General features: G+C 39.8%; 1 protein-coding gene across 6 annotated transcripts in view; it reads left to right on the forward strand.

Annotated features, from left to right (window-relative positions):
• Positions 1-24,800, forward strand: part of gramd4a (GRAM domain containing 4a) — a 48,337-nt gene that overhangs the window by 15,476 nt on the left and 8,061 nt on the right. For 2 of the 6 annotated variants that reach the window (XM_083906659.1, XM_083906663.1), the window contains 12 exons: positions 12,782-12,902; positions 15,309-15,370; positions 16,910-17,048; positions 18,108-18,133; positions 18,318-18,409; positions 18,576-18,667; positions 18,911-18,959; positions 19,046-19,117; positions 19,201-19,244; positions 19,348-19,457; positions 22,092-22,246; positions 23,735-23,752. In XM_083906659.1, coding sequence (XP_083762785.1) covers positions 12,782-12,902; positions 15,309-15,370; positions 16,910-17,048; positions 18,108-18,133; positions 18,318-18,409; positions 18,576-18,667; positions 18,911-18,959; positions 19,046-19,117; positions 19,201-19,244; positions 19,348-19,457; positions 22,092-22,246; positions 23,735-23,752 — 980 coding nt within the window. Of the gene's footprint in view, positions 1-7,595; positions 7,973-12,781; positions 12,903-15,308; positions 15,371-16,909; positions 17,049-18,107; positions 18,134-18,317; positions 18,410-18,575; positions 18,668-18,910; positions 18,960-19,045; positions 19,118-19,200; positions 19,245-19,347; positions 19,458-22,091; positions 22,247-23,734; positions 23,753-24,800 lie in introns of those variants that run through there. The other 4 variants (XM_083906664.1, XM_083906660.1, XM_083906661.1 and 1 more) reach the window with 4 other exon arrangements.

Consider the following 24,800-nt stretch of genomic DNA (forward strand, 5'->3'; position numbering starts at 1 on the left):
GATTTCTTGAAGCCGCCCTACTGCTTCGTCCCGAACATCTCATTTCCTATAATTTTTCTCATTTTTCTAACCCTATCTCTTTCTCTCGTGTCTCTCGGTCTCCTGTCCCATCTCTGGCTGGTGCAATAGCACGTCAGGGAACACTGAACCATGACAATCCATTAGCACATAATGGAGTCCAAAGCTCCCTGCCTTGTAGTCTAGTTGGTGTGTATTCAATTTCTGCTTTCTCTTTGCACACTGTGCTTTAGTAATAAGACAGTTGACTGCTGAGAGTGTGTGCGATTCCTCGCTTAGTATAACCCATATTAGCAAAGTTATTTATCCTGTTTTTAGTTATGTGTTGAAGAGACGTCGACTGCTTATACAGAATGGTTATGTACAGTTTGCCATTAGTTAGAGTTAATGAGATTAGTGGAGTGAAACAAAGGAGTCCTTGTAGCAGGATGTTATGAGTTTACGTGTTGTGTAATGGCTTTTCTGATAATATAGGAACATAACCTGCCATTATATAAGAGGTCCAGCCAGAGTTTGCACAAAAGATGTAAAAAAATGTTTTATCAATTCCATTCAGATACAGAGGAAAGAAGTATCATGTTGATATATTTGTATAGGAATTTTGCAAACTTTCATCTGACAGTGTGGAAGCACCTTACATTCCATCCCTTTAATGGACAAGAGCATTGCATTGTCTGTGGCTGCTCCACAATTAAATCTGCCCACTGAACAGGATAAAGGTCCCGTGTGTAAAAATTAGTGGAATTACTCATCTGTGGATGATAACGGTACAAGATGGCAGCCTCCATAAAGCACAGCCCTTCTTAAAGTACAAATAAAAGGCTTATTCTAACACTGAAAATAAAAATGTACTTTATTTTAAGTGTAGTGTATTTTTACATCTATCCAGTTGGCAGCCAGTCAGACAAAAACATAGACTTTGCACATATTTCTTTGGGATTTGGGAAATAATAGCAAGACTGCACACTTTTTAAGTAGTTTATAAACTATTAATAACAAATTGACTGCTCAGTCGGTAATAAAAGGAATTATTTGATCATGGTTCATAAAGAGAACAGTTGCACTATTGAAAGTAAATCCTAAGAAATAATTTATTTGTGTTTATTTTTATTTGAGCGTTGGCGTTTTCTCACTCTCTCTGTGTCTCTCTCCCTCCTCCTCTCGCTCTGACCTTTCTTTCTGTTGCCTAAAATAAAGCTGGGACCCACACGTATGCCAAAACAAATGCGCTGCTTAAGTATATTGTCTCCTGCCTTCACAGGAGACGTGACTTTCCATTCCAGATGGCGGTGTTTGTGTATGTGTGTGTGGGGACTTTTGTTGTGAATGACCTCTGGTACTCTGGAGGCAGTTAATTGGTTAATTTGTAACCATGTTTCCGAATGTGGGTTCACATAAGGCTAGGCTAACATGCACGCTTCCTCTTTTTTTTTTCCTCTTTACTCTCCAGGTCCTTGTTCATACCCTCTGCTTATTTTCTTTCTTTCTGTCCTTTCATTTCTTTCATCTTTCTAAGTGTCATGTGTGCCAAACACACAACATTCACAGAATAATCACGCTAGTTTAAAGTGCCAGCAGTGTGCTCCAGCTCTCCTTTTATGTTTTTATCACAATGAATAAATACATAAATGTGGATGTTCCTCTGTCTGCCTTGATCAAGTGAATTCCTGCAGTTGTCTTTGTTGTTGGTGTTGTTTTTAATTACTTTAGAGCTCTGGTAGCTGACGTCACGCATCCATGGTAACGTCCTCTGGCAGGATACTACGCTGTTCACCTCTGTAGACGCACTAGATAACACATAAATCAGGAAATATTGCAACTCGTCTCTATACCAGCTGTTTTCATCATAAAAATGAAGATTGTAGAAAGCCTGATTTGGCATCCCAGGGCACAATAGCTAATGGGAGAGCATTTTACCAGATCCCCACAGATATAGAGAGACTATGGAGGTGAATCATTGCTATAAAACATGCTCATAGCGAGCAGAAGAAGTAACGGTTTGTATTTATATACATCCGGAATCGAACCGACAACCTTTGGTTTGAAATCCATCAAGCAATGGATTTGGTGCTTAACACTTACACGCAAGTCTGCACAGTAACATTAAAACAGCAATTATTTACATTACACTGCTCATTGCTAATGCCCACGTTATGCTGTGACACTTACCCTTCCAGTGACAACAACGCTATCTTTAGCAGGTACAACACTCCTGAGTTGAATGTTGGTCACAAAACCAGATTGAGTCCTTTTGTTTCCCCTCCAGGCTCTTGTAAAAGTTCAGTGACTCTCTGGAGTAAGATGAAGGGAAGTTAATCAGGAAGTTGAAGATGTCATGATACTGCAGGTCTGGAACAACGTCTCTCCGACTGTTTCCAAACATGTAAATAGCATGCGTTTTTAGGTTATCAGATATATTCAGTCTGTCAAGTTCTGCGATATATTGGTCAATCTCCTTGGATTTGAATTGCGCAGTGAACTCTGACACCAAGTCCTGTTCGTTTTTTGCGGCATCTTTGGCTGCCAACATCAACAACGTCTTGGCTGCCAACATCTCAATGAAACAGAGTCACGTGGCGTCTGGAGCTGCACAGGCCCTGAATGTGTTGTGCTGTAGTTTAGATTCTCTTCAGTATTTTGCGTGCTGAAATGCATGTTAAAGTTATCTTAACATACAAATGTGGGTTTAAAGTGAGACTGAATTCAACATATTGCTGGTGTTGTTTTGGAGACCATAGCAGTTGCTATGTTTTCTTGTACTGTATGTGGTTTTCTCGGCTGGCTGAGCAAGATGACAGGATGCATATCTTAGTTGTGCTGTATATGGGGATTGGATGCGATTTTGGACATCAGAATCCAAGTCTGTTACTTAATTATTTTGATCCACTGCTGCCCCCGCTGTTGAGATCAAATGTATAAAAATCCGATGTTTGGATTTACCCAAGTGACAGAAAGCGTGTCAAACAACGTAGCAGTAGACCAGCAGCTCATGTCTCCTGTGAGATGAACATGCTAAATTGTCTCAATGGACCTTGGTACAGGAGAGTAAAATTTTATCGGATGGACCTTTGATTAAATGGCTGAAATCTGTTTTCCCTTTAAGTCCCTTCTGTGCTGGAGGGTGATACAGAAAGACAAAATCCAGTGAAGTCTTTTAACAGCTGACCAGTTGTAGGAAGAAGGGTCAGATGGCTTGGTCATGAACTGGGAATGTCCAGTGACAGGATCCCTAAAGTTGCCCTCAGGAAGGACTCCAGCTGGCAAGAGACAGTGAAGCAGGCCCATGACAACCTGGCAGAGAACGAACAGCAGGAGATGGGTGTTGTCATTCGGTGTTAAAGGCATAACATACAGTACAGTGGTTATTTTTCCGACACACAATTGATATCAGAGAATTAGATTAGATTATTATATAATATATATATATATATATATATATATATATATATATATATATGTGCGAGTTTCATTTTTTAATTATCTTAAAAATGTATGCACATATGTAGCACATTATAATGTCATATAAGTCGGCCACTGACTGACATGTTTTATACGCATGTCGTGTGCTTGTACTTTGTCTGTTATACAAAGCTGCAGAGCTTTGTGAGTTTGGAGCTTCATAGCAGCAGCCACAGAAGCCACAGGCATAAATAATGCAAGGGTTTTAGCATAAAACTGCTCTGTACTCTGTACCTCTAGTGTATGTGCAGTTCTAAACGACCATTGTGGGAATATATGATTTTTGTATTTTTTTTTTGTGTGCGAGTTTACTAGTACAGTTCGGTCTGCACTGCACGCCAAGATTTACAAGAAGCACTTTGATACCACAGTTTCCTTGTGTGATAACCCTGTGATTGTTGTAATAATTATAGCTATGGATGTAAAAGCAGAGGGATAGATCAACGAGAATGTGTCCCATGGGTTACACAGCTCGACTGAACTGACCCTGCTATTGGTGCTAAAATGGCAGAGGCTTGTGCCAATGGAAAACACCTCATGTAATTATACATGCAGGCTTAAGGGGCTTAGCTTTCATTGTTTTCTTGTTCCATCTCCCCTTGGTTCTCCCCTGCCTCTATTTTTATTCTCTCTCACTCCCATTTCTGTCTCTCTTCCATTGTGGCCTGTTTGTACTTTTCTCTTGTCTGCTTTTTATTCTTGGCTGCCTTGAAGTATATTACTTAAGTAGAGCCTCCACATATCCACACAAATAGGACAGTGGAAAGGCATGAATATTTGATTTGTCATGTCATTCTAAAAAGTTGATCAGTTAAGTCGACTAATATATATTATATTAATATGTGATTATATTAAAAGATACAAAACTGAACAATTCTTCTCCAATGACCACCTAGTTTGTGGTGCATTTACTACCACAAAGTGGCAGCAGCAGCAGCAGGCGTTTGGTTAGTGCATGGATAATTACAGAAGTGATGCCATTTACTGCCTCTCCTGTAAGCTCGATGCACTGTGGACCAAGCAGAAGTCATGAAAGTTACCAGGGTCATTGAAAGCATCTTGTATATATCTCATCAGGTGCTCCCCTTCAGAGAGTGGAGACTTGCCCTATGACAAACTAATGTCTGAAGTGAAGAAGTGGAAGTGTTGTAGTCTGTCGTGTAGGTTTGACTGGGACACTGGTTATTTTTCCTTCCTCATAAAGAGCACAGTGAAGCCAAAAAATCCATTGTATGTAAGCTTTTGAGTCCACAAGCCAAATTGACGATCACTTGGAATCACAGATGGACTGTCTGATGTTGTCTGTGTCGCACAAATATCTGGAGTTGGAGTTTATTGGTTTTAATGCTGCTTGTGTGGTATTATGTGTGTATGTGTGTGTGCACACGCATGTACTATGTATGAGTAAGTGTGTGTGAGAGAGAGAGAGAGAGAGAGAGAGAGTGTATATTCAGTTTGAGGTTGTGTATTTGAAGGTCAGTGCGGGGGAACAGGCTGTGACTGTGCTCTACAGTGACTGGCTGATCAATACAGTGTCCTAGCTGCTGTCCTACTTCATATTGTGTAAGGGAGCAGCACATGCAGACCAGGCACAAACAAGCACAGCTGAAAGCTAATGTGTTTGAGAGATGCACTTCAATGGGTCTGTAATGCAATGTTTCTCGCAATACCACCTGGTTCTGTGTGAACTCACTGGTACTGGGAAACTACCCGGAATAACAAGTAGTTGTGTAAATCAAATTATTAGGAGGCATCTGGTCACTTCACCCCACAGAGTGGGAGTGAAGTATTGTCTTTAGTGGTTCTGTGTGTCTGTGTGTCTGTCTGTTTGTTTGTTTGTTTGTTTGTTCTTCCACACCCACCTGCACTTGCCAATATGACCCTACATAAGGTGTTAATACATGCTTAATATTTACTAATAAAGGGTTAGTATGCTACTTATATGCATGTTGGTAAGCACCTAGTTAATTGTGAATATGTGTTCCCTAATCTAAGGTGTTACCAACTGTTTGTATGTTATCACACAAGGCATGGTTATCAAATCAGACCATCCAATAAGGCATTATTTTGAAAGTAAAACATTAAAGAAATAGATGACGGTAGTAGGAAATGAGAGATGAGGTTTACAGGGAAAAATGTAAGTATTCTTGGAGCTAATTATGCAAGTGATTGAGTATTCTGTGAGACACGGCCTCATTACTCATACTTGTACTCCAATGGCAATGATGATTCATTCTCCTTTTTAAATAGGCAGCTACAAAACATGCTGCATGAAAATGAAGCCTGTTAAAGAGACTTATCTGTCCTAGGCTAGCTCCATTTTTCAGGAAATGAAGTTGCTGTATAAGTGGGATGAATGTGTCCTGACGGCTTCGAAGCAGATGTTTCTGTAATTTGATTTTTAGATTGTAATTCATGTAAGGTCTGGATTAATGTGATTATCTTATTTTGCATTAGTTTCAATGTACTGTAGTCCATATTCAGGTCTCTGCAGTGTTTGATCATTTGTGAGCTGAAGCAGAGTGTGTGAGAATGCAACAGGTGGCCATGTGGGTAGAGAGACTAAGTTCTCAGTGAGAACTCTGGCTGTACTGTTACTGTATGTTCTGTCATAGTGTTTTTGAGCAAGACATTAAACCTGCTGCTGGGATCAACGAGCACAAATCATGAATATGTCATTTGTTTTTCTTCCCGATTGGTTCTCAGTACTCGGAGCAGACTGAGATGTCCTGACGAGATAACTATGATGTAATGAAATCTATGATATGATTACTGTTCTCCAAACAAGCAGATGCTATCCTCGCTGCTGTCACAACATTGGATTATAAAACATATTTATCTAGATTATTCATTGCATGTTCATTTCTTCTTCTTCCCTTCTAAATTTCAAGCATGCAACCTTCACAGTAACATACCAGAGAGCGAGAGAGAAGCCAGACATACTGTTGCTCACACACACTGCCTGTCAAAGAGCCCGGCTCTGCGCCGTGTAAACAAGAGGTCAGTGAAGGCAGCATGGCACAAGAAAGGCGGGGTGTTTATTTTGATGTCATGGGAAGAAACTGTGAGGTTTGAGATGCAGCCACGAAGGAAACATCATGTTGCAGAGGAGAGGGAAAAGTGAAACAGGTGGGTGAAATCTAGGTCACCCACAGACAACACGAGGAGTAGAACGAGGCCATTGAGAAAACAAAAGGAAGACTAACTGTAGAACTCACTTTGTTCACTCTTAACTACAACCAGAATATAAAAGCGTGTAATTACAGACCGACAGATGGGGTAAACTAATTATTTTGCTAGCCTGAATTGCAATATGGGAGATATTGGTTTTGTGTTTGAGGGTAAGATAATTATACCTGGATGAGGTGAAAGGTGAAAATGGATTCAGTGAGTGACCAGTAAAGCAGGACTACAGTGTCCCTGCGGACTCCTGAGTGTCATCAGTTGGTGAAGGAACCAAAATACATTAGCTTTCCTTAAACTCTCACTTGTCAGTGCTGGCGTAATATTGTCCTCCCCTTCTCTTTGTCGGTGTCTTGAATGTCGTATTGACATCAGTAGATTTGCTGATAGGCTGTAACAAACACTGTGGTGAGTGGTGACAATGTGGGCCAGTGTAAAGTGCCTGTGTCTCTCTCTCTCTGCCTCCCTTTCCGTGTCTCTGTTTCTCTGATCCCCGCCAACCCCGCTGTACCCCCCACCTTCCTACACTGAAAGGAACCATTGTCTCTGGCCTGGATTGCAAACCCCACACAGTACTTTTCCTTTGACGACTTAACAACTTTGCCCGCTCAGATGAAAAGCGATTTACTTTGCTTGCCGATGTACAGTACGAATGCATACTCGTACTGCTACCACAAATGCAAACACTGACCAAAACACATAACTTAACCTCACACAGGCAGCATGTATAACCCCATAATGATGCAATAATATTTATGATGCCTGTGTCAGTCTGTTCCCCATGTGAAATCTCAGATTCCAGACCCTCTTAGTCGACTGGCCACCCTGAAAAGCCCCACCTCTCACAACCTCCACTGCCCTCCTTTGCTTTCCTCCCAGTGCCGGACACGTTCACAACAGCTCTGGTCACTGACCATCGCTGTGTGTGTGTGCAGACCATTGCTGTGTGTGTGTGCAGGCCTTTTTAAAATAGCCTCTTGTGTCTGCTTTTTGACTCTGAATTGGACATGCAAACATGGAGCCTACACCTGAACTTTGATGGGTTTTGAAGGAGTCTTGAGGTCATAAGGTAGCAGACGGTGCAAAACAAGCTGGGCCAGATTTGGACAACCTGCAGCTGTGGCTCTGTTTCAAGAAAGACCCAAGGCTGCCACCCTGCCAGCAGGATCATGCACAAGTGTCCCGGGGAGCGGTCAGCTGCAGAGGCGAATAAATTCATGCAAGATGGAGGACTGGACTTTTGACAGCTTCGAGCTGTTTTACAGTGGAGTGGTCGATAAGATTAAAAGCCATAAGAGCAACCTCAACCTCAGTAAGTTTCCTCAGCGTCAACATCAGGAATTCACTGTTAAACTTGTGATCCTCTGAATAAGGTAGTAATCTAAGCCTCTGTTTGGCAGCTCTGCTTGTTTGGACACCACACTGCACTGTTTAAAACTATCTTATCTCATCAGGATTTCATCAGTCAAACAAGGCTTGGGTTGATTGAGCACTGTAGCTGTTTCATGTCATCATCTGTTTGATCAAAGTTCAAAAGTTTAACGTTAGGAATTTGCAAACCCACTCTTTAAAGGAAAATTATTTAATTTCTTGCACACTGTACTGCATTTTGGCTCTTAAAGCTTTTAGTGTCGTGATCGTCCACTCAGGAGGACATTTAAGCAAATTTTTCGTCTTATTTGTCACTACAAAACATTAACTTAGCTGTTGTCGCCCGCTGATGAGCTACAACTTGGTTACTTAACACAGTGTGACGTATGTGTTGGTGTTGGTATGCTGTATATTTTGAATTCAAATAGGGTTTTAAGATCTGATTTTGAACCTCTCCAACCAAGTTTGAACAAAAATTCTAATTTCTAGATAAAAAGTAACGGCTCTAGACCGAGAGTATCAGTATGCCTGTGAGCAGAAGCAGAAACTCATTTGCACCAGTGCTCAGGACGTTTGGAAAGCTGTTCTACTGTAGTACTCGTTCTGCTTTAGTAGATGACCACCATTCACATAATACAACATTTTAAGTGCTACTGACCTTCACACAAGGAGAGATATATTGCATTGAGCCTGATTAAGCCTAAGTAAATGTGTTTGGAGTCCAGCATGTTTGGTCTGAATCTAGCCAGGATGACCATAATTATGGCTTGGTGTCAGTTTTCAGTTTTGTACCATCTATCCAACTGTAATCAACAAACTCAGGCCCACTAAGCCCTGTTGTTTCTTTTCAGCCGTAAGGAAAAACTTCAGCCCGTGGCAATGTTAAGTTATTATCTAACCCCTCACTTCTCAGAATATATTACTACATTTCAGCCCCATCACAGCTTGGTCTTTTTGCTCTTTTCAAGTACTGAATCCACCACCACATTACCTAAACTATCCACGTTAGTCACTTAAGCACCCCTCGGCGTCAGCCACATCCTAATACTGCTGTTAACTGTTCTCAACATCACCAGAGTTTTCTGTCTCTTCATTAGCATTTAATATAATGTGGGTAACTCATTTCATGAAAAGCCTGCTGGAGAGAGAAGGTCAGTGCTATTAAAAGTGACTGGCATGGTATTTCGTTAATCCCCCATCTGTGTTGCAGATAAATTACTAGTTACCAGCCTTCACAATGGCTTCATACTTTTGATGTGGAGCAGAGAAAATGTAACTGCCAATTAATCAACATCGCCAGTTTCACTCTTGCCCACCCATCATGACAATGATAAGATTAAATATCTTCCAAAAAATGTTGCTGTTCAAAATAATGTAATCACATTTCAGCTGCAACTCAACTTCACTACTTCACTTTGTGTCACTGTAGATTTAATTTTAAGTGAGTGGATTACATCGGTGGGAACAGAACACACTGAATTGTAATCCGGGAGATCACATGATCCACCATGGTGCCGCACTTTAAATCTGAGAGATAAAAACAGGTCGCGTATGACTGGATGTCAGCTGTTCCAACATTAGTTTTCCAACATTATCAAAGGGGTGCGTGATTTTCATGTAATTCTGATGTAATCTACATTGAAACTTTGAGTTTGAAATATGTCGCAATTAAAAATCTGTGCTCAAAGAATCCCGTCTGAGCTGTATTGACATTTATTTGATTTGCATTGTCCGCTGTAACACTTTATATAGACGGACTGTGTCTTTTCAAGTCATGTCTAGTCTATTGATTTAACCACAGATGGACTCCAGACGGACGTTTTTTAAAGACATGCTGTATGTTTTCATTGTGGGTTGTTTAGTGTAGATGGATGGATGTAAAACAGCTAATTTATCCCTATTAAAACCCCATAAAAAATTGAATAGAACAGTTTCTGCAGTGCAACTTTGTGAATGCACAATACAGAAGCAGAGCGGGTGTGATGGCAGTATTATTAATAGGCTATGTGATGTAAAATGGCCTCTGTAGAATAGGAAAACAATTATACTCTATCTCTTTCCATCGGACACACATGGTACAGTATATTGTGTCCTGCTGCGCTGTATCTAGGCTGGAGCTAAACACTACTAAGGAATCTTGGAATGAGATGTTTTTTTCTGGTGTTAGGAAGGAACTATTAAGAGGAAAAGGGCGGGGAACCTATACATAGATAAATAATAACACAAGGATGTGAGTGACCCACTTATGGCGACGGGAAACTGAGGAAAAGGGGGACAGTAAGACGAGATCAAAGAGGCTAAAAAGGCGAACATGAACTGGGGCTTGAAGGGATGAGCACAGTCTGGCCTATACTGCAGCACTGTGGGTGGCTGAATATATGAGTGTCATACGTTGGATTTAAAGTATTTGTGATCTACCAACATTTAACAGAAACTCAAAACCTGCACTAATCAAAATTAATACATTTTTACATGATGATTATCTTTAATGTGAAAGATGCAATTTTTAAAGATGAGCTCCTCTGACAGTTTTTATTAGCGATAGGTTTTTTCAGGGCTGATACCGATACCGATTATTAGTAGTCAAGGAGGCTGATAACTGATATTTGGAGCCGATATTATGTGAAAATATTAGAAGACTCAGCAACATGTCCTCGCCGCAGTTTTTGCGGCCAGCACGCACCTGTCTATACCCGCTTAGTCTGTCCAAGATCAGTTTGGAACACCAACAAAACAATTCCAACAACATGTGAGGACATGGTGGAGCACATGCACAGCACCTATTAAATGCTGGAACGTCTCTTTGTGTAAAAGCGAAACTTGGCTGCAGCACAGATTATGAGGTCCCCGCGACAGACCTCTTCTCTCTCTCTCTTTGAGCAGTTAACTAAAGAGATCAGCTCATCTGATGCATTGGTTATTCCCTTAACAACAGCGCTAAAGCATCTTCTACACAAAGATTAAGACCACGGAGTGAAAACAATAAAAAGTGTGCTCTTCAGAATCTGTCAACAAGTTTTACTAAGATCTACTCGGATCCCCTGTATTTCATCGCGACTGTACTCGATCCACGTCATAAACATCATTATGTATATGTCATATATAGATGTGGGGATGAAACTGCGCAAAGAGAAATGATCCATTCTGTGTTGGATACAGAGAGCCCACTGCGCACAAAAAAAGGGCAAAGGGGGAGTTCCGGAGGGCAAGGGGGGGACACCCTCTAAAAAAAACACGCTAAAAGCCTGTTTCCAGCATTTGTCAGCTGTTTTAACACAAGATATTTAATAAATATTAGTGACTATAGCAGAGCTTTGGCTTAAATGAAGGTAGCGAAAATGCAGGCTGCACCAATAGAACGCAAAGAAAACTGCCTGAGAATGTGCCACTGAAGCACTATAGTCCATATTGTGCATATTTTTTGTGTGTGTTTTGAGTGACATTACTGTCAAGATCTGCATTGAGTGCAGTGTTTATCTTCTACACCAGTGACCACACGTGGTGAATTGCTGTTGTTGTTTCCCCCTTGTGTAAAAGGTTTAGAGTTGGTCATGGCTTGTCCTGGCACAGGGCAACAAAGCCAGCAGTTAAGCCGCTTAGTCCATAGCAACTTTTGGCCAATCTCTAGTTCCCTTTGCCCACACACAGACTCACAGACTCACTCTCACATGCTTTTTCCATACATACATACTGTATCTTTACAACATTCTTATATTTGGTAGACAGGGGAAGAGAAAGAAATGGAGTTATGGGCAAACTGTGTAGATGGAGGTCTGAATGAGATGAGTCATATTACATAGAGAAAACAGAAGACCTTCATGCCATGATGCACAAGGTTTTCAAAAGAAGGATCAAATTGCTGCTTTTGTGAACTACCAATGTAAAAGCAGCGACTAAGCAAGTACATTAAGTCGAACATGGCGATCCGGTGTTTCTGAGCTCACCTGTAGCTGCAGGAGATGCTGCCGTAAATGTTTCATTAGTGTTAATGTGAAGAGATACACTATGTTAGATAAGATAAGGTGATGTAGAAGACAAATCTGATGGCTAAATTCTCATAATATAAATCCCCTGCTGTCTGTGTGATAAAATGAGGATTAGGAAAAAGAAGACGGGGGACTAGGTAATATAGATTTCCATTAGCAAGGGAAACACGGCTCTGCTCTTATCCATTTTGTTACTGTCAGGTGGAAAAATTAGGTTTTAACCGGTCCAGTCAATGCTGCTTGTGTTGTTATATAAATCCTACATACTATACAATTTCTGAAATTGAGGATGTGAGAAGTTGTTATTTTATGCACTTAAATAGAAGAGGGTATTAATTTATTTATTCTTATGCACATGTGCTCACTTTTATTGACTCCCCTTCTCTAATATTTATGTGTCCCCTTAGTCGGGACAATAGATTGAGAGGGAACCCTGCTGATGTTGCACCCCAGGCTTACAAAGCCATGTCACCTGATAGCACTTAAATGCTAGAAGCTGATTGACAAGGAAGAAGAATGGAGGATAGGTGAGGGTGGAGGAGACAGATGGACGACATAAATGGAGAGGCTGTTCTTCAGAAGTGGCTACTGCAGTTCAACTCCAGATTTAGTTCCACTTCCTAATTTATTTCCCCATTATTTAGTTACGTACATAACTAAATAATGCAATGCTAAAAAATGCAAACAGTGAATTAAATGTTCCACATATACTGTATATATGTATATATTCCTTTCCTTGACACTATTTTTCTTGTCTTCTCCAGAGGAGGAGCTGAGGAAGCTTCGAGAAGAGACCAATGTGGACTCCTTGCGACAGGAGCTGGAGAGGGAACGAAGCAAGAGGATAGACCTGGAGCAGAAGATGAACGAGGTGCTCAAGACCAGGTATAACAGGAACGACAGAGTGTTCAGTGACGTGGGTAAAGGAGAAAGGATGAGAGGCCCAGAAAATGTGCAATATGGGAAGTAATAACCGGAGAGAGACAGGAAATTTTGACATTGCACCCTGTAACATTTCATCTCAGCAGAGTTTATCATAGGTCATGGGGGTGTGTGTGTTTGCCCAGCGGTCCCAAGGTCTCTGCTATAAATAGAGGCCAATATCTTAGCAGGCAGGGAATTCCTCAAGGGGGTGTGTTTGTGAGTGTGTGGGTGTGTGTGTTAATGCGTGTACATTTGTGTCTGTGTGTGTTTAGAACGAGATGGAAAAGAAAAAACAAGTCACGTGTGTGTGTCTGTGTGTGTGTGTGTGTGTGTGTGCTGAACTGCACACTGTGACACTAAGGCGATGCTGGTGTCAGGTAAATCCTGCATCTCTTAACACCAGCCGAGCTACCCTTAATCTATGTGTGTATGTGTGTGTGTGTGTTTGTGATCAGATGATGTATCTGTGGCTGCCAATGGGAAATTCCGTCAGCACTCTCCAAGTGATGACCAGCATAGAAATGCAGCCTCCACAGTGTCAGAGACAGCTCAGGATTTTTTTTTTTAGAAAGGGAACTAACATATCGTGACCAGGGGAAGCTTTCCTCACATAATCCTCAGTCAGCAGTTACCAGCTAGAGAAATGCACGTAAAGGTAGCAGGCATCAAACATTTATTTATTCCTTGCGTCACTGTTATCTAAGCAGAACAAGACCGCAAAGTGATCAGATTCACCAGGAACAAAATCAGTTCAATTCTTAAAGAGGTTTTTGTCTCGTCATAGTCGAATGATGAACAATAAAATGTTCTAAGTAATGAAGAATGATAATAAGAAGTTTGAAAGCTTGAAACACAATATTACATGACATGTTGTATTGTGTTTCAATATATATTGCCTCTGATGCCGTGTCACTCTGGCACAGCTGACCGCTAAGCTAACGGCTGAGTCCGCAGATTTGTTGTGTACTTTACCAGAAATCCTTCTACACACTGTGTTTGTTCGCACATGTAGATGGGATAGCGTCACCGTGCGAAATACAGGGGGGTCTGGGGGAGTTAGACCCCCCTGATTAACATTCAAGACCCCCTGAAAGCCTCAAATGCAAAATTTGAGGGGGATCTAAACATGTTACAGTGTAACTGGAAAGCATGTTTTTTTCCTAAAGATTTGTGTAATTTCAGTTTTACATATATGAGCTACATACATAATACACTTTGCATGCTTTCTTATCCTTTATAACCAGACAAAATGTCAATTATTTTATCTCTAATTGTGTATTATTAAGGTTTTAATTAATTGCTTTCCAAATGGCGCTGTGGAAAAGGCCCACACAAGCCCACATCTGACAGGGAATATATCCAATACTGCAGGGTGGCACCTGGGGTGGTGAAAGAGTATTGTGCAATAAATGGGAGTTGGGACCCCTGATTATTAATGGGTATTTCGCACACTGGTTAGCTTCCTTGTATCTTATGTTTTCACAGCGAAACAACATTATCGTCACTGTCTTTTTCTTTTTCATGATGAACCAAAAGCGTGCAACGACTCTCTGCTGGCCATTTTGTTATTACTTCAGAAGGTCTGATGCTCTTTTTGTACTTCAATCAGATTTATGGTATGAATTTGAAACTCCTCCTATATGTTGCACCAGAAAATTAGTCGCATCTGTCAAAATAATTTATAATATGCAGTTTTTTATACATGTGTATATATATATGTATATATATATATATATATATAGCTTTTTCTTTTTTGGTGCCATTTTATCTGCATCTTTACGATTTATTTGTGTAATTTTTTCGGTGATGCAGTACCAGCGCTCAATTGTCACAAAATGCGGACGGTGCCCTGTTATGGTCATAGATGACATAGTGTATATTTTTGATTTACAAGTCACTTCTAAATATAGGTCGCATAGCCAGCCGAACTATATATATATATAGTCTGGAAAATACGGTATCTCTAATGTATGTGCATGTTGGCAAGTCTTACTACTTTTTTATTTTTCAAAAAGTCAATGATTAAGTTTGAAGTATTGTCTGCGTCGTTCCATCTAAGCACAGGTGTTGGAAATTAGTAGCTAAGGCTGTGATATTGCAGTGTACTGTGCGTTGTGCATCTGTTCCTTTTTAATAAAACATTAATGGTAATTAACTGACAGACTTATCACCACGTTGGTTTGTGAAAGCAGATGGAGTCTGAAATTGTTTTCCCATCGTTCTCGTTGCTCTGCATGAGCCTCTGTCTAACTCCTTGGGACAATGAAATGCAGTTGGCTCTACACACTTTTTACATGTGAACTTCCTGAAAGACTATAGAGAAGTGAGACTGACATGTGACAAATCTTCTCTCTTTCTCTCTCTCAGACTGGAGGACTCTCCACCACAGCCTCCCCGAAAGCAGCAGTCACCCTCCAGCAATGGAACAGGTGAGGATCTGGAGAAAGAAGTTGAATGAGTGGGTGTCCAGGGGGCACAGACAGGAAATGAGTAGGGAAGGAAGGACGACGTCTTCAGAGTGTGTGTGTGAGTGTGAGTGAGTGTGTGTGTGTGTGTGTGGGCGGGCGGGCGGGAGTGAGTGCGTGCGTGCGTGTGGACACGCACGGACAGGAGATGAGGATGTAGGATGTGTGCGGTGGAGTGTTTGATGGGAACAGAGTGTGTCGGATGTGTTCTTGGGTTATTCTCGGGCATGAAGCGGCGTATAATGTTCATTAGAACAGACACACACGGTCATTTCAAGTAGACACTTTGTTGGAGCAAGAGCACTCATGTCAACACACTGTGTTAATGCACCAAAAAACTGTTAATTGCAGTTCCCTTTATAGGTCAGCATTGTCATTATTAGTCGCAGTGTGTTTTTGGTCTATTTTGGGGCTAAGCAGTTTTGGTCAGGAAATGGCTTTCAGTGATGTGTGTGTGTGTGTGTGCGTCAGTGAGAGAAAAGCAGAAGAGAGACGGAGTGGCTAATTTTGGAAAATGGGTTATGATTGTAGATCACTCTATCCAGGGCAGACATGCCCGAGCTTTAACTAGTGTGGGGTTGTCAGTGTTTTTCGGAATGGATTTCACGTGGCTGTGCGTGTGTCTTTTAATCCACACAAACAACACAGAGTGGAAAATAATTTGCATTCACAGTCACTTGCACTTAAGTTACGATTGATTGGTCACTCTTCAGGACAAGATTTCCTGTTGTACATGTATTTAACTTGGACGTCATTATAATTTGAACTGGTCGTCTTTTTGTTCAATTTTGATGCATTGATGACAACCTAATCTAACCTAAAAAGTTTGAGGTAGACAGTCACTTACAACCATGTTTTTGATGCTTGCTAGAAGAGCTGAAACAATTAATCAATTAATAATTGATTACTAAATTAATCATCAATTATTTTGATAATTGATTAATCAGTTTGAAGCTTTTTTCGTGATTAAAACAAGATTTCTGAATGTTTTAGCGTCTAAAATGTGAATATTTTCTTTGTTTATTTGCACCACATAACAAACAAATTATTAAAACTGAGTCATTTTGTTTTGTGGACAAAACAAGACATTCGAGAACATCGTCATTTCCAGGTTTGACAAACACTGAACAGCGTTTTTTAACATTTTCTGACATTTTATAGACCAAACGATTAATCGAGAAAATACTAAAATAATCGTTAGTTGCTGCTCTACTTGCTAGTGTAAAATTCTGTAAGTTGGTCACAAATGAGAGAGACTGGTGCCAAAGCTGCACGTCCCAGGCAAATCACCAACCACCACAAGAGGTCAGATTTAAGGTTTGACATGCATGATTTCTCTTTTACAATATAGCTAATGGTAGTGGCAGGTCAAGGTCTTGCCTCAACATAAGCCTCTAATTGGAAAGTATTGGAAAAGTTTCATTTACAAAGCTCCTCAAATGTATTGTCTGCCCGAGAAGTTTCTGCAAACAAACACATTAACGTAATGGAACATGTGTTCAGCAGACAAGCAGCAGAAGGAGGTGTGGAGTTCGCGGCTGCAGAAGTGGCTGTACGAGCGCTTTGGGGTTTACATCGAGGACTTCCGCTTCCAGCCGGAGGAAAGCACTGTGGAGACGGAGGAGCCGCTAAGTGCAAAAAGGTGAGACTGGAAAGAAGCGTCTACCCCGATTCATTAACCTGCCATCTTAGACTGTGTCACAGTATTCGTATGTCTATTGCTATTACTTAAAAGGACTCATGTTATACCCTATTTCTCCAAGTTAACCTATTTCCCTGGTGTCCTAATGAATATGTCTGTGACATGCTTTGGTCAAAATACCATAAGGATGAAGCACCACAGCAGTTCAATCACTCTGCCAAAACAGCCCTGTTCAGAACACTCGGTATTTAGCGCCTGTCTCTTTAAATGCAAATGAGACACAGGAAACTATGTCGGCGTCACTGGGGCTCCAGCTGCTAACAGCATTTAGCATTTGGAAAAGCCATCATTTGCCGACTCTAGCTGGCACATTGCCATCATATATAACATGTATCCACTGGACACGTAAATCCTCTGAGGCTGGAAGTTTGTGTAGAACTCTGTGCTGCACTGTGCAGCCAAGAATAGAACACTTCCGGTTTTCAGATGCTGTTGCCCTCGACTGCATTCTCGCATTTTTTAGGGACAAAGCGGAGCCCCATGAGACAACAATTCCAAGAATGTATGAGTCTGACGTCAGACTAAGTTCAGAAGTCAACACCGCATGTTTTATCTCCTGTACTTAGACTGAGACGGACCACAAAAATCATCTTTTTTCACACTTTGCCTCCAGAGTCCCAAATATATATATATATATATATATATATATATATATATATATATATATATATATATATATAAGTATTAAAATGATTAAAAAGTTGATTTTGCATAATATGTCTCCTTTAAAGATTAGAATCATGTTTCTTACACTTCTTAAAATTATGTATTGCTATCTTAAACAGTTGTTTTTACATTTTGACAAGTAAGAAACTCCTCTCACTTATTCTGCGTCGATTGTTTCCTTCCTCTTCTAAACCAGTGAGTGAGTCATATCAGAAAAGGCCAAAGTGTCACCATCTCCGTTCACACCTTAAGAAGCTTTTTGTTTGCGTGTGCGTCAATTTACACGGAAGCAACCTACATGTGTTCTGACCTTCACTTTTTTTTTCCATCCAGGTTAACAGAAAATATGAGGCGACTCAGTGAGTATTGGAAAAAAAAACAACACAGACCACATAGAAAAACGCATAATAACAATATTGTCTTTGCACATCAATACGTGTAGAATTAAAACATTTGGAAACACACATACATTGAACTCAATATTTATAATCCATGGAGTGTTGTTGAACTTATTTTAAATATGTCTCACTATCCTCGTTTCAGAGCGAGGAGCCAGACCTGTCACCAACTTCTTAAGGAATCTCTCCGCCTTATCGAATTGGCACTCCGTCTACACCTCAGCTATTGCCTTCATTGTGAGTGCACACTTTTCCTACTTAAGTTTGATAATACATTATGATGTTATGAACTTTTATTTGCCGGAATTGCTCAAATCACTATTATTTATGTTCTACACGTGCAATTTAACATGTGATAGATGTTAAACTGGTTGTATACTGTGTGCTTTTCTTTTGCCTGCAGATCTATATGAATGCTGCTTGGCACGGCTGGGCCATTCCCATGTTCCTCTTCCTGGCTATCCTGCGCTTGTCCTTAAATTACCTCATTGCCAGGTAAAAACAGTGGAGAAGTGGCTATGCCTGAGTGTGTGTTATATAGTTACTAAACTGCTGTATTGGCTTTAAATTGGATCAATTACTGCATGTTCTATCGAATAAGACCTTGTATTTAATAAGTAAAGCTACAGCTGTGCTACTACTGAACAGATGCACACTACATACACAGCATTGATATTTTGGATAAACCAAACACCTGATAAAAATGTACAGTGTTTACATTTTTCTGTGTTTTTGCAGAGGTTGGAGGATCCAGTGGAGCATCGTGCCTGAAGTCTCTGAACCCATGGTAAGACGACCTTCTTCTCTCCTGTCTGTCAAAATAAACACTCGCCACACCAGTGGAGGTCAATATGTCTTTCATTATTTATGCAGGAGCCTCCAAAGGAAGACTTGACCGTGTCTGAAAAGTTTCAGCTTGTACTTGACGTTGCACAAAAGGCGCAGGTACACCACAGGTTATAATCCCATACAGTATATAATATAGAATTCCATAGTATTACTGGTTAATTCAACTCTCTTTTTCACAGAACCTTTTTGGTAAAATGGCGGATGTTTTGGAGAAGATAAAGAAGTAAGCCTTTAAAAAAAAAAAAAAAAAACTTTCAGAATTGAAAAACGGTGCATATAAAATGACATGAGTAACTCTTTTTCTGTGTGGTTTATTTGTCTGTCAGTCTGTTCATGTGGGTGCAGCCAGAGAGCACTCGGAAACTTTACATCTGCCTGTGGGTGGCTTTCATCTCCTCCTGTGTCCTGCCATACAAATTGATGGGTTTCATGATAGGTGAGAGATTTACCATAATGATGAAGTATTCGTTTACATATGTCATTATTGTTCAAATTAATTACAGGTCATTATGGGTTTGTTGGAGCTTAATTAATGTTTTTGAAAAGGTGAGAGCCCCATGGTCTTCATCGCTTGTTTATGAAAGGAAGGTTTTCTGTTGCTGCACCAAACTTCTGGAACTGTCAGCCATCCCACATCAGGCCATCTGTTACTATTGATGTTTTTAAATGTGTCTGATCGTATGTCATTCTATTTTTTTATTATTTTACATTATTATATTACATTATTTTCTGTAACACTCTGGATCGACATCTGCAAAATCAACCTTTGAATCATTTAGATCCTTATATTTGGGACTCTGGAGGCCATACCAGTCGGCAAAGTGTGAAAAAAGATGACTCACTCATGTTTTTGTGGTCCTCCTCAGTCTAAGTACAGCAGATAAAACATTCAACGTTGACTTCCTCTTTGTCCGTAAAACACGCAAGAGTGCTGGCGAGGGCAACAGTATCCAATATTCTTGGCTCCACAGTGCAGCACAGAGTCCTAAGCAAACTTCCAGCCTCAGAGGATTTATCTGTCCAGTGGAAACATGTTATATATGACAGCAATGTGCCTGTAGTGCCTGAATATGATCACTTTTCCAAATGCTAACTGCTGTTAGCTCCCAGTAGCCTCTGTGGCTGATATCATTTCCTGTTCATTCCGACACCAGGGAACTAGTTTAACTTGAAGAAATAGGATATAATATGGGACCTTTAACAATGTATGTTAATCTCCAGCAAGGAAATGTCTAAAATCTCATCATTTAACAGCTCAATTAACGGTGTCAGACGGCGTCTGTGCTTCGCCCATGCAGGAAGTTCTAAATGATTCTATGAACAAGTGTTTTTAATTAACTGATTCTAATGATTCAGTACACTGAAAATAGGCAGTTTTTAGTGGAAAAAACGCCATAAGATGACACAATAACACAGGACTAACTAACACTTACATCTCTGGAGTGACCTGTCATCAAACCCAGACAGAGTTTTAAAGAATGTGCTGAAAAGAACTCAGAAAAAAAAGAAAAGGTTTAATTAAGTTCCTCCTAACTACGAACTGGGTGTTAACTTCAAGGTTGTTGGGTTTTTTTTAAATATTTTTTTCCCTTTTTTTAAAGCATAAAATGTTCCAAGGCTGTGTTGACGAGGTGGAATTTGAATTTAAAAGATTGTAGGGAAGAGAAGGCTGCAGCATGAAAAGAGTTGGTCTGAATGCACAGCAATCGCACTCACAGTGGTTTCCATGACTTCAGAGAACATTGAAATTCTTTTCCTGCAAACCATAACCCGAACCTCATCCATTACCGTACAACGCGTCTTCACTTTAAAATGTATTTGCATTATGTTCCACATAAGGTGACTGTAAACAGATTTACGTCCCCACAACATGAGTCATACCTGGAACACACACACCAATACACACACACACACAAATAAAGCTTCTTTATCCCTCTAAAACTCGCCTACTGAAGAATGCACAAGTACTTCACTAATGCCATCACAAAAAAATACATTCATGCAGCGCTTGTGTAAGTGTTCTCGCTCTGCAGGCTGCTGACGTGCCTGTGTGATCATTTTAGTTTAAGTGTTTTCACACATCTAAACAAAGCCTCTTTCAAGGTGCAATGTTTCTAAGAAACAAAAAAAATAGTTGACACAATAGCTATATTTGTTCTGTGAGCTAAACGAAGGTGTCACTTCTAATGCGAGCATGAGCTACTCTCATTTTGACTTGAATGAAATTGAATGACGAGGTAAAATTGGTGAAGATGTGATATCTGGAGCCAGCGCAACTAGGGCTGCGAGTATTTTCATAAGCCATTAATCTGTTGATTATTTTCTTAATTAACCCAGTACTTGTTTGGTCTGTAAACTGTCAAAAAATATTGAAAACATGTTGATCTGTGTTTCCCAAACCTGGAAATAATGATATTTACATCTATTGACATCTATAGATTACTATCTATGATGAATCTATTCATGTCTTATTTTGTCCACCATCCAAAATTATTTAGTTTCAATGTTTTCTTTGTAATCTGGAGCAAATAAACCAGAAAATATTGACATTTAAGAAGCTGAAAAATTAGAAAGCTTGTTTTAATTGTTGAAAAAACACTCAAACCAAATAATCGATGATCAAAGTAGTTGATGATTCATTTAATAATCGATTAATCCAATAATCTTTGCAGCCCAAAGTGCAGTATTCCAGTGAAACAGCTGGAAATTTAGTTTGATAATCATGTGTTTTGCTGTGTGGTAACCATCAGTGTTTACAGGTGATAACGTTGGATTTTGTGCCCATTAGTCCTGTCCTGCAGAAATCTGTCCAGTGTAACTGGAGGATAATATTTATTATTAAAGACTTTTCAACACTGGCTATATTAATGGAGCCAGTAATGAGAACTGTGAAAGATATTGAAGAGGACTTTATGTAAAATATTTAAATGATGTGAAGGTTACATAAAGCCAACGACTTTGAACTGGGAAATGTTTAAAAGAAACTCTGAAAGACGGCAACATTTCTTGACAAGATTTCCAATCGAAGCCTGTTTTTATTTTCATCCTTTTCTGTTTGTCCTCTCTCCAGGCCTGTACGCTGGCATCAAGTTCTTCATCATAGACTTCGTCTTTAAGAGCTGTCCGAAGCTGCGCGACAAGTACGACACGCCTTACATCGTGTGGAATAGCCTTCCCACCGACCCGCAGCTCAAAGAGAGGACCAATGCTACAGTTTCGCGGCGGGTAAGGGAGTCAAAACGCAAACATATAAACGCGTTCCTTATCACCGAATTTAACGGCCTCTTCTCACAGCTTCTTAGATGACATTTGTGGAGTATGTCTTCCATTCTAAAACTGTGCTTAAATTGTTTCTATTGCCAACCTAAGAACCTGGAGACTTTCACCTATAGTGGCTTTACGTTTGCGTCATACAACTTTAGCAGCTTTAAGAGCAGCTTTACTGAGCCCAGAGGCGCAAGCACTTTCTAAATAAAATGCATTATTCTTATCATAAGCAGTCATTGAGAGTCTCTTTTTCTCCTCCACCTGATAAAATCCGAAAGTGTAGTAATGATAATTGACTAAATTGCTTAATTGAAATATATACTAATTGAGTTAATGTTTATTGTCTCTGAAATATACATATACATATACATATACATATACATATACATATACATATACATATGCAACTTTCCCTGTGTCCAACTGCAGAGGTCATTAAGTTTCTTCTGTAGTGAAATTAGCATAACAAGCGCAGTGCCCGTAGGAAGTATGTATTCCTATAGTTCCTATCATGCTAATGCATGATAAGGAACATCAAGGCTAACATAATACAAACACTGTGCAACCTCATTAGACACAATGCAAATGTTTTCATTTTCGATTAGCATTAGCCTAGCTAGCTGTGGCTGTTGGTCACAAAACAGCAAGCTACGCTAATGCATATGGTAAATGAAAACATTTGCGTTGTGCCTAATGAGGTTGCAAAGTGTTTGTATTACGTTAGCCCTACGCTAATGCTAATGACTATGAATTTATTTTATTGTACAAAATAAATAAATATGAATAAATAATAGTTGATTAGCCTATTCTGCCTACAGTTTTAGTCAAAAGTCATATCAGCCAATATCCATTATCTGATAATAATAATATCTTGCATCCCGAGTATATGTATTAAATACATAAAACTGCTCAACAAAAGCTAAACTTATGGATACAAAATAAGTTTTAACACACTTTACAACATTTATCAAGTTTGCGAGAACAAAAATGTGCAAACTCATCAATAATCAGCCAATTATTAAATAGTAATCTGTCTACTTTTACAATGAAGTAGTTTATCTATGAGGATAATCTCAGTACTGGTGCTAAATTGTCATTGAACACAAGATAGAAGGTCATGTGTTAGATGTACAATGACAATACGTTATGCTGAGGTGGTGGAATAGTTTATGAGATGACTGCTGCAGGTCAGATTCGACCTTTTATGAAGTGCCAGTCAACCTCCTCCTGCCACTGACCAGAGACAAAGGGAGAAAAGGTCAATAAAGTATTAAAACTCCTGCCAATAATACATGAAAACCCCAGCTCTTCATTGTCTATTCTGGCTATGTGAATGTCCCACAGTGTCTTTTGTGTTGGTTTGAATGTGTGTGTGTTTGTGTGTGTGTATATGTCTATATGCTGTGGCCTCAGTTGCAGGTAAACTCTGTTGTTTCTCTCTCTCAGCTCTCTGGCATTGAGAAGGTAGGGACTGTGTGTGTGTGTGTGTGTGAGTGTGTGTCCCTGTTTGACTCCTCTGCTGTGTGTGGGTGTGCACTCAGGTCACCTCAAAGCGTGTGTGTTTATGTGTGTGAGAGTGTGTGATGTCTGACACACCTTGGCTGTAAGTGATTGGAAACAGAATGGATCAAAATGTCACAGTAACCTATAACACCATGTATTTTTTTTAACTGTAATATCTCTTACAATATCACAACTATGACAGTGACATTTTTGATCCGTTGACATAGACGCCTCTTGAGAAGTAGGAGTGTGTTCACATGCACATAGACTAGCACCTTGATTAGATGATGAAGACTTTCCTGTTCCCTATCATGTGCAGTAATTATTCCTCTAATGTAGTTGCTTTTTAGAACTTTTATATGTTGTGGGTTTATGTTATATGTTTATTTTCCTTCCATCCTTTTAAAGCTGCAGTATCTTTTGGTGATTTATGTTATTATCCTCTGTTCTGGGCTTTTTTGAACAGAATGTAACATTACTTGTATACCTTGATTTGAAAACGTGCAATACTATCGTACCTGACTGAGGGAGCGTTTGTGTGTATACAGCAGCAATGCAGGGGCGGCTGGGTACAAGTAGCATTTATTCCATCAAACAACCCAATTTTTGGGCAGTAATACGGGGTGTCCACGGGGTCTTGATAAATCAATTTTGGGAAACATTTGGATTAAAAAGTCTTAATCACGATTTCATGAGGTATTCAATTTTGTCCATAGAGTTTGACTGCAAAAAGTATTCATGAATGTCTTCATTTTCCTCCCCGCTTTTGTTAAAAACAATGATGCACAGGCATGCTCGCCCTGCTACATCGGCTCTGGGCCGCACGCATACACGTGACATTACGCATCTGAAATCGCACAAAATAAACTCCAAAATCATCAGACATATTAAGAAGTAAAGATATTTTGAGAAGGTCTTGAAAAAGTCTGCAAAGGGTATTCAAATTAACTTCAGGATTCCTGCATTTACCCTGAAAATTAATTCTGAAACTTATCGTTGGTGCATATTG

Source organism: Microchirus variegatus, assembly GCF_963457635.1.
Source record: "Microchirus variegatus genome assembly, chromosome: 20".
In the NCBI taxonomy this organism is placed as follows: domain Eukaryota; kingdom Metazoa; phylum Chordata; class Actinopteri; order Pleuronectiformes; family Soleidae; genus Microchirus; species Microchirus variegatus.